General features: G+C 46.9%; 1 protein-coding gene across 7 annotated transcripts; it reads right to left on the reverse strand.

The window, feature by feature from the left end:
* Positions 1–149: 149 nt before the first annotated feature.
* Positions 150–7,237, reverse strand: hyi (hydroxypyruvate isomerase). 7 transcript variants are annotated; one of them, XM_088597849.1, is made up of 9 exons: positions 6,705–7,201; positions 5,789–5,939; positions 4,820–4,934; positions 4,458–4,536; positions 4,019–4,068; positions 3,201–3,270; positions 2,976–3,110; positions 1,233–1,296; positions 150–670 (listed from the first exon to the last, which is right to left on the reverse strand). In XM_088597849.1, the coding sequence occupies exons 1-8, from the start codon at positions 6,901–6,903 to the stop codon at positions 1,241–1,243; spliced, it is 855 nt and encodes a 284-aa protein (XP_088453975.1). In that variant the 5' UTR covers positions 6,904–7,201; the 3' UTR covers positions 150–670; positions 1,233–1,240. The 7 variants fall into 7 exon arrangements, 6 of the variants coding, with proteins under 6 accessions (XP_088453975.1, XP_088453974.1, XP_088453976.1 ...); XM_088597848.1 differs by having other exon boundaries at positions 150–1,296; positions 6,705–7,198; XM_088597850.1 differs by having other exon boundaries at positions 150–1,296; positions 5,789–5,900; positions 6,705–7,193.
* Between the last annotated feature and the right edge of the window lie 3,344 nt (positions 7,238–10,581).

The following is a 10,581-nucleotide window of genomic DNA, read 5'->3' on the forward strand; positions in this document are numbered from 1 at the left end:
GTTACAGCTGACAGTGTTCTGCATTGGTCTGTGCTTATGCGGCTTCAGATAGCAGAGCATTCACCCCTTTTATGTCAAACTGTTACAATTCATACAGTACAAAGAAATGAACTCGGGAATAAAAGTTAGATTAGAGATTGAAACCATGATTGCTGTGAGCACAGTTCTTTAATGGAGTAACCAACTGGTCGTATTGGAGTTTAAGGTGCAATTTACATATGCCTTTTCCTGTATTCTTTTTACTTGACATAACCTGTGATATACTGAGATTGTCTTCTATTGCTGCTGCTGCGAGTGGGAGAAATAAGAGCTCAGGAAAAGGGGAATCCTGACTGCGAAGAAGCTAGTCATCATGTTTATATTCCCCGTTTAAAAAAACATAGAAAAAACTTGATAGGTTACACTGCACATAAATGTGCAATCTCTAAAATAAAGCAAAAAAAAAATGCTTTCCTTTTCATATGAACAGATCATTTATGAAATTAAATGGCATAATTTGTAATATATACCCATTCCCTCTCACCTGCACTTTCATTATTTCAAGGATTTTTATTATTTGGCAGGCAACAATTCACACCTGACATTTTTCATCGGTGGACGATGACGATTAAAAGGGTAGTCACCAGCACAGTCTGTGCAGTGGCTGAGGTCCGTGTCCATGTACTTGTGACTGGAAAGGGAGAAATGTGAATCTGTATAGTTTCCACCCCTGCTATCGGTACACAAATCTGTACTTCCCAATGCTAGAAGTAGCACTGGTGCAGCTTTGATTTAGGCTGGAGTCTCCACCTAAACACCTTGCTTTGGATTTAGCAGCAGGCAGGGTTAATCTACTGAGCATCTTTCAAGGTTACAGCTTCATACACAGCGGTAATGTCTGCGCTCTGACTTTGCACCTTATCAGTGATCATTCTTGTAACAATATCTGCATATTTACTTCAGAATGGCTGCACCTACAGTACATCTTGTGGGTGTCACTGACCTCGGCCCACATTTCTCCACCCTGGATTCTTGTAAAAGGCAGTGCTGGTGCAGTCAATTGTTTTACCGTATTTCAATGTCAGTTTCTTAGTTCAGTGTGTAACATAGGATTACTCCTTTATTTCTCGAATTGAGGTCTTGGATTTCACTGCCATGGCCAAGCTTAGAAAAAAGGTGTTTTGGCTGCTGGCTCTTGAAATGTTCTTCTGGTCTGGTGGTCTTTAAACAATCGAGGGATGTTAAATCCAAACCTCAGTCTTCACTTGTGGCTCCTCCAATACTCCTGCAACCATCCAAGACCCTCTTCTGTGGTACCTAAAGCCACGCATTGGAAAGGAGAGATAAAACCATCTGTATAGCAGCAGTGCCCAGCATCTTCCCTTCCCCTTCTCCTGCACAGTTCACCCAAGGACTCTCAGAAAGAAGGCTGACCATTTTATCCCATTATCTGGCACATGCAAACATTTATTCTGCTGTGATTAGGATCTGCTTTTCAGTTTACAGAGTCAAAAAATGTGTCAACCTGGTGATCTTGGCCCTGGTGCAGTTCTGTGGTTTGGTCATCCACAGACTCCTAATGCTTTCTTCTTGTTCCCACTGGGGAAACTGCAGGCATCCCCATCCTAACCAGCACCTGACTTCACATCAATGTGCACAGCTCCAAAACGTTTAATTTGCGACAGTACAGTATCTGTCAAGGTTAAGGTTCAAGGAGGACTTAAAAAATAGGACTTTTTTGAGAGTTCTCTTGCTGAAGGCAAGGCCGTGTGCATTTCTGGAGTTAAACCAGGAGCAGCACTGCTTCAGTGGGCCAAGGAGCAAAGCCAAAATTAGTCTCATTTAATCTCTGAGCTTCTAGAAGTCAGCATTTGTGTTTCCTGCTCAATCAGAGCGGTTTCTGGGGTGAAGAGGAGGGGAGGGAGGCGGAAATTGGATGTGTTCAGTCAAGGAGGCCATGCCTGGCTCTGCATAGCAATGGCCTCATTAGACGCCCTCCCTCCAGTCCGCTGCCTGCTTCGTGTTTATCGCAGCGTCTCAGCCCCGCTCGCCACTGCGCATTCTTAATTTCAATTACAGGGCCGCAGGTGACAGAGCGCAGGGAACAGATAGGAGCCCGCCTGCAGGACTGCCCAATATTCCAGTTAATGAACAGCAGCTGGGGGACAGCTGAGTGATGCGGACCCCTCACCACCGAGAGGGAAAACTTCGGCTGTATCCATCATCTCCTTTCCCAGCCGGGACCCGGAACAAAACGACGCTAATAATGAGAAATCGCGTTGAACATAACCAAGGGGTTAAAAAGATCGGGATTATTAAGACCGTTACAATTAATGAATCCCCCGCATGGTCACAATTACTCTTTCCAATTATCCTGGGCCTGCTGAATTTGTCTTGACCAGGCACTCCAAATATTTAATATGTAGATGCTGTTTCAAAGCACGCCTCAATGTCTCGCTCCGGCCCTGCACGCCGGCGATCTGCGCGCTTGTTCTGTGCTTTCGGATCAAGGTTTCATCTGCGCCGGCTGCTTCTGCGTCTCAGGGGTTTTGGGCCGTAGCCCCGAAAAGTCATTAAGCAGCTCGGCTTAGTGCTTTATTTACACATTCTCCGTTTTAAACAAAACAGAATCACAGATTGGTTTTAGTACGTCCTCCCGATCTGGAATAGCCAGGTATCGGGGGGGGGGGGGGGTTTCACATCTCGTCTCTTGGCTGCAAAACCTGTGAGCACAAAAAGGGCAAGACTCCTTCGACACCCCCCCCCTTCGAGACCCCCATCCCCGACTGGAGGAGAGGCAAGCCCCTCACTGCCAGCACAGCAGGCCGCAGTGCCTCGGCCCGTGACGGCTCTCATTAATGAAAATTAATAGTAACCTCATTGTGCTTCTGCTAGATCAAGATAATGCACTTTTTAAGATTTCATCTTCTCAATTGGGTTCTCAATTCACACCCATCTCGTCGGCTCCAGTTTCAATCGGAATCATGCCAACTCACCCTTGGGTCGATATTCACAGCCGATGTACCCCTGGTACCCCATTTCTTCCAACACACCGAAGATGTAGGGATAGTTCAACTCCCCGGGACTGTCTGGCTCATTTCTGCCAGGAACCTGGGCAATCTGAATATGGCCTGTAAACGCAGAAAAAGAGAAGTTTTCAGTGCTTGACTGAAACATTCCTGCCTCACCCGAAAATGCCCCTGAAAAGCAAATGTACTTGCCAACCAGGGGGAAGCATGTTTTGATGTTTTGTGTGAGATTGCCATCCATTATCTGCCAGTGAAAGATGTCCTGGGACAAAAAAAAAAAATCATATAATGAATTTTGTCAGCAAGTGTCAATTACAACGCTATATTTGAAAAGTGGAAGATGTCTCCACTGCCATGATTTCAGAAAGCTTAGCTTTTTTTCAAGTTACTTTTGCATCCTTATTTAATCATATTTCTCCTTGGGCTGATTTACAAGGCTGATTCTGACAGTTCAATAAGCTCAGAAGTAACCAGATGGGTTTATATCCCCTGTTCATCAAAAACAACAAGCTTAAAAGTTAAGTTTTGGCATGTTAAAGCTTTCCTAAAATATATTCTCAATGCTACAGCTAAGACAAGTGAATGTAATTGCATGACTAATACAGCACTTCAGCCAATGGAAAATTTTAGACAATACATTTAATGCTAAAAGGCTAAAATAGTTGGAAACTTCCTGCTTAAAAAACAAAACAAAACAAAATCAAACACATACAAATCTGATCAGAGACTTAAAAAATGGCAGTGCGGCACAGAGGAGGTTTGTAACGTAACTAGATTGTCAACACAGCACCAGTCACTGTGGTAAGAATCTAAAATGACAAACACCTATTCTTCCACAGAATGCATACCAGGCAGCAAGTAAAATTAAAACTTGTATTTGATTCAGCCACCTTAAAAGAGCCCCCAATTAGAGTTACCAGGCAAAATACACACACATTATAAACTGTACCCTTGGATATTTTAATGGTCATTTCAGGAACTGAAACCACAAGAAAAACTTCCTAGCTCACCATCTGCAGCTTTATGTTTGAACGGCCAACTTTTTGCAAAATAGCAGCAGCTAGGAAAGAACAAAGAGTTTTTTAGAGTGGGGACCCGCGTCAGTGTTGAAACACGCAGAACGCTGACAAGCGGAGGGAAGAACAACATTTTGGCTGTGAAGGTATATAAGAACAGTTACTGTACAAATGAGAGGAGACTCTTCAGGTATTCCAGTCCATTTGGAGTGAGTAGTTTCTTGATCCAAGGATCAGGCAGCATCTTCATACAATAGTGCCATCGGGTGACAGCCTTCATTCTGAATAGCCCCAAACTGGGAATAATCCCACTAATGCAGTTTTATACCCACATTTAAAACGTATCTTTACCTAAATGGGCCGCACTGACCTCTATCAATCTCTACAAACTCCTCTTCCTTGCCTAACAATACGTGCAGCACTGTCCGCTTACCCTGGTGCGGCGAGTTCAAGAAATAGCGGGGATCCGTTATCCTGGTGTTGATCGGCTCCACCAGCCCAAGAATCCCTTCCTGCAAGGGGAAAACCAGACAATCACATGGCATCGCAGACAGACCTGCCCGATGTTCCCCCCCGGTCCTCCCTCGGGGGGCCCCGTCGGCCCCCAGTTCCTGCCTCGCTGAGCACGGGCGGGCCTGAGACAGCGTCCTGAAGCACAAGCACCGCACGCCATCGACTATCATCACTACGCAGAAACGACAGCCTCACCGACTGACATCTACAGGGGGGGAAATGCAGCAATTTCACATTTCTGTGCCCCCCCCCGTGGCTTTGAGCTCAGCGATCGGGTGTGACCTTCGACAGGACATCCGCGGCGTATCTCAGGTTGGCAATGAAGGTGGCCTCCATCTCCCCAGCTGCAGCTGCTCGATCCTGCCCTGCGGGCACTCTCCCGGCCATCAGGTGAATCCTGGGAAAACGGACAGTGGAGCCGGAGAGGCCACCCAGGGATTAAGACGTAACACCGGCCCTGGCGAGCCCAGGTTCCCCCTGAACCAGTCCGCGAAATCAGCAGTAACAGCGATACCAACTCTCTGCATCTGCTGTGCCCGCCGACGGCCACGGGTCTTGACAGTTCTTGTAGCCCCCCGGATTATTACCCCGTTTTCTCAGGGTCTCATCATTCCCGCTCATAGCCGGCTGCTTCTAATCCTCCGCTAATTAATGCAGCAGGTGATTCATTACACACGTCTGCCCCCAACACTGGGAACTCCCCCGCTCACTAAGAAGGGCACTGCTTTTCAGTCCCGCCTGCGCCTGTCATTGAAGTACAAAAAAGGGCTGGCAGTGTCCGGGCCCGACACAGTGCTCTAGACGCCAGCTCTGCAGCAGTGGCTTCCAGGGGCTGCACTGTGGCTCTGGGACACGCCTACAGGCGGTCTTACAACGGAAGCACCTGAACACCTGGGGGCGAGCTGTGCGATGGGCCCAGCCGAAGCTGTACAACGAGATGGTTTCGCTCGTTCAGTGCCGAGCTGGAATGACGCACACCGACCCTCCAGGACCGGGACTGGACACCCCTGCCGTACTGCGAGACGACCGAATCCGGTTTTGGTCTGGGAGAATACAGGATGGGACACCCGGGTTAACTTCTGCGGAACACGGGAAAGCAGGCCGACGTTGAGTATCCGGCGTTCGAGGGGGGAGCCCAGCGTGACGGTGGCGCTGTGCTTCCTGAGTAGAGGCACGTCTCCCCGCGCATCGCCTCTCACGACACCACGTGCGCCACCGGCTCTGAGCGCTGGCCTGCAGAGGCACGCGTACCTGTCGCAGTCCAGGGCTCTGGCATACCGCACAGCCAGGTCCAGGCCTGCCCTGAAATCCTCCTCCCGGCCAGGCACTGCCCCCAGTCCGAGGTCTCCCCTCCCGACATCTCCTGCAACAGCACACCGGCGGACTGTGGGTACTCTGTGGGCTGCGGTGAATGGCATTCAAAGAGACGTGTAGCAGGAGAACCAGTGATCCATCAGGCCAGGGCAGAGTGATTTCATTTGCACACGATCATCATTGCACAGCGCGTCGTTTAGCTTCCAGAGAGTGCCCTTCAAACGACGTGCAGCACAGCCTAAGGATGCTAAGTAAACTAGCAGTTCCAGGTGACAGCGTATCCTGCGGCCCCATTCAAATGGATCTTTCTACCTTACTGTAACTGCAAGGATCAGCAAGATCGCCGAGGACTAGACATCCACGCAGGGTTGTGAATCAAGGACCACGCCAATGAGACAACTCGTTGGCAAATTAATGGCGGTGACGAGTCCCAGCTGATACGTGCCTTTAAATCTAACCCGCAAACTGCTGCTAATGACGCGCCTTAAGCCAATTAAAAACATGAAGGTATGGACAGCTCACGGGTTTGCTCTCTGAGACACCGTCTTGCAAACTTTCAAATAATGTGAAGGCTGCGTTCATAGGGACAAGCAAGCCCACAGTGTATAAGGCAAACTGTTGCTGCAAGAAGTGCAATCATTAAAAATGTATCTTTCGTACCATTTTCTAGTATTTAACTTTCTTAACATTAATGTACTCGATTCCGTTAGAAAGCCAACATTAGCGAAGTGCATAACTTCACAGTGAAGTTGACGTATTGCGTTGTCCTACAGCCGCCGTTTTTTTCTTCCTCGGCGGCGTAATAACATGCGCATGTCCTGTCTACAGTGTAAGACCTCTCTTTATTTCTTACCAGGCGGTGTGTTTATGAGCACAACGTCCACCCCGGCCTGTGTAATGGCTTTCTGGAGATCCAGCGGGTCCGCGTCGTACAGCCACGCCGCCTCCACCGCCCGGAACCCGGCTGCCGCCGCCGCTTGAGCCCGCTGGGCGAACTCCGGCAGCTCCGTGAACAGCCAGGAGAGGTTGGCACAGAACTTTAACGGGGGCATTATTTTTTTGCAGACACTTGACCCAAATGAAGGGAAGCGAGGACGGAATTTTACTTTATATAAAAAAAAAGTTCCGGGTTAAATGCACAGCGCCTCTCGGTCTGAAACGTACAGCAGAAACAATAACAGGCGGACTTCGGTTCCGTGGTGCAAAGTCCAGTCAACTAACTCATTACCCAGCAGTTTCAGGTAAATACTTGATTTCTGCAGGACGTAGACAGCCCGCTGTGTGCACAGATCTACACGTGACTTCGCCTGTGATTATTTCCGCACCGGACTCGGAACCGCACGCCTGCGCAAAGCGTCTTTTGATTTCGGCAGGGGTGGGTTTGTGTAGTCCGTGGGAATAGCAGGAGGAAAGCTGTACACAACGACTTATTTTCCCATCGTGCGATTCGGGGATGTTGTGAAAGCCCCACTGTTCCGTGTCTGGCATGTACAGTAGTAAACTTTGATTAGTAGTCCCAACCCCTGCCTCTTCCTGTCTCCTCGACGGGGCATTCACCTGCCAGTGGGTGACGGCGAGGGTTCGTCTCATTGTGCAAGGCACCTTGCACCTTACGTTTTCTGGACCTTTGCACCACCCTGAGAGATGACTATCTACAGCGCAGTCTGCTGTCTTTGCTCAGGGTGATCTCCATCTGAAGAGTGTTGACGAACCAGCCGCATCTCGGCGCCTGTGTGAATCCCACTGCCAATAGCCTGCCAATAGCCTCATCTGCCCACACACCCTGCATCTGTTGCCTTGCTATTATAGAAGGGCCTCAGAACGCTCAAAGTCGTGAGAAGAATCCTTTGTTTGTTTAAGACCTCACCAGTCAGCAAGGAATCAGATTGACTCTTATCACTCAGTTCAGTAAAACTGAACAAGTATTGTCCGGACCAAAAAAAATGTATGTTGATCTTATTAGCACACATTAGAAAACCATTTTTTTATTTTTACAAAAGCCTGTTTTTTTGGTAATGTCCTTGTTCTCGGGCTTTGAGCGGTGTGCATTTTTCACAAGCCTCCTGTGGGAGACGGCCGGATGTCTTTACACTTTGCGGGGGATAAGGGCACGGTCTCTCTCGCTCCTGGCAGGATCTGATCCCGGTCTCTCATGGGCTCCAAGCACAGCGCCGCTTTCCAGACAGCAGATAAACCTCCTGGGCAGAACACCGATCCTTTTGCACTGTATAGATTTTTTTTTGTGTGTCAACTCTATGTAATTAAATTATTCATCCTGATTAAGTTATATTTTACATATGAAACACATGTGCGTATAGTCCTATATATATATAGATCCCTGGGGAACATCGAGCCATTGTCTGATTAGTGTGATGAAGGTCTCACACTCAATTTACACTTATTGGGCTGGCCCAGCTCTGTCAAATTTAGGTTGGAAGTTTCTTGACCCCACAAATCATGTGAGATTTGGCACCTTAGCACATTTATACGTGTGACTTAAAAGCCTAACCTTTGGCCAAGCATGTAACTGTGATGGAAATAAGTCAATACGGAGAGGCAGAATACAGGTGACACCTAGACTAGATTAATATTTCCTTCCTTGCTGTTATTAGTCAGATAGGACTACTGCTGCCCAAAATCAGTCTACCTGTGACCTCTGAACTATACCAGTCAGCCAACAGAGCTTCCTGAAGTTAGTTTGTGAACTATGGAGCTCTTTACTTTCCATTCCAGATCTGCCCGTATCCTCTAATGCAATGAATTCAGCATTCTTATGTTCCATAATAGTGTAAGGATGCCATGTGTAGCCTGCATTTACTCCTTTAAATCAGATTAATCCCGGAAAAGATTTTCCAGGATGCAACAGGAAAACCTTTTTTTTGTTTTGATGTCTCAAGCTGTCGGGGATTGTTTGCATCTGTTTATATCCAGCTAATGTTCCATGGGTTGTAAGTTTCGGAAGCTCAAGTTTGCAAAATGCCTTCTGCCAAAAGCATTAAGACCAATCACCACGTCACATAAAGGCAACAAATGCTGGAGGTACTTAAATAGAACTGAAGCCAAATGTTTAACATGGTCTATAATAACAATTGCCATCCAAGCTAAATAAAAGGTTTTCCATAATTAAAGCACCATTTGAAATGAAAGTACTGTATGAATTCAGAACTTAAACTTCCCAATTATAGCTGTGCTGGAAAGTCTCCTTAAATATAATCCAGAGGAGAAGCTTTACTTGGAAAGTTTTCCATCTGTGTACAGAGACTGAAATGATGAAAGACAATAACACTAACATACCAATTACTGGTGTAAGTGTACTGCTACACACCAATTCCTGGTAGTACTTGCGGCTGTTTGTAAAGCATAATTAATTGTCTGATGGGTGAAAACTATGTAAAATAGTTACCATTAGATGCCATCTCCATGAAATCATTTTCCCTTAGAAAGCACAAGATCAGCTTGACCACGACTCTTCAACCAGGAATAATCGTCTTTCTGAGTGAGATTAGTAGAAGGAAGCCAGTACATGTTGAAACCGGTGCAAAACCTTACAATGCCTTGCTTGGGTGCTAAGAGCTGGTGACTCTGAGAAACAGCCAATGTGATAGCTATTGTGCACAACTGAAATGGTTTCTCAGACCTTCAAGAAAGTACCAACAGGGAGAGAGTTCTGTTCCTGTACTTTTCCACTTTAGAGGATTTTTGGATCCGTTTGTCTGACATGAACTGTGATTTCAGGAAGTAAAAAAGCCCTCAAAGGGTCTTACCAGCAAATGACAATTAAAAATAAACACTTTTGATTTTGAGGTTGTTCGATAGCCCTTGTAAAACACTGAGAAAATGCATTTTTCCCAATGCCAGTAAGCAGCTTTTTGCACGAGTAATGATTGACATTGCTGGGAGCATCTTTTACATGACATGTCCTGTTCACCGCGAGATTGATTTAGAGGGGATGGCACGGTGCAGAGATTTTAGAGCCCATGTCGGTGTCAGGCTGCAGGAGTTTTTGTGTCCTGCCGTCACGAACTGCATGAATCACACGTGAGCCAGATTGACCATGCCAGTCTTCCAGTCCAGGGGGAAAGGCCCTGTCAGACAGATGAGGCTGATGAGGGAATGATGGCTGATTATGGAGGTCTGTAAGGCTGCCTCCCCTAGACAGCTCTGTGATACCCTGGGAAAGGAAGACCAGTTTTCTACAGAACAGACTTAAACAAACCAGAGCATTAGGGAACATGAGTCTACATGGTAGATCGTATAGCTTTAATTTGTAGGAGTTGCTCGACACTGGTTTTGAGGTAGAGAAAAACTGTAACATGTCCAGCCGGTCAACTCTCATTCCTCAGATTTCATTTCTCATGAACGGAGATGCAGAAGAGCATCAGGGATTTCCAACCACAGCCATTTTTGAAAGTTGCAGTATGTCCTTTTATATACTGTATATACATACAATCACTTGATCTTCATTTTAGTTATTTGTTTTTGCTAGGGCTGGAGAACATTACATAAGAATGGTTCAGCCCATCTAGCCTGTTAGGCAGTTAGTGGTTAATTGGTCCCAGGATGTCATCCAGCTTTTCTACCAAAATGCCAGGTTATCGGCTTCAGCAACAGGGGTTCCCAGCTCCCATATCCCTTCCTGTCCCCCTGACTTCATTTTTAAATGCACTTCCTCGTAGCCTCTGCTTGTGGCTTCTGGTCAGTGGATCAGTGTTCAGTCGGGGGAATTCCAA

Source organism: Lepisosteus platostomus, chromosome 11 (genome assembly GCF_059453375.1).
Source record: "Lepisosteus platostomus isolate fLepPlt1 chromosome 11, fLepPlt1.hap1, whole genome shotgun sequence".
In the NCBI taxonomy this organism is placed as follows: domain Eukaryota; kingdom Metazoa; phylum Chordata; class Actinopteri; order Semionotiformes; family Lepisosteidae; genus Lepisosteus; species Lepisosteus platostomus.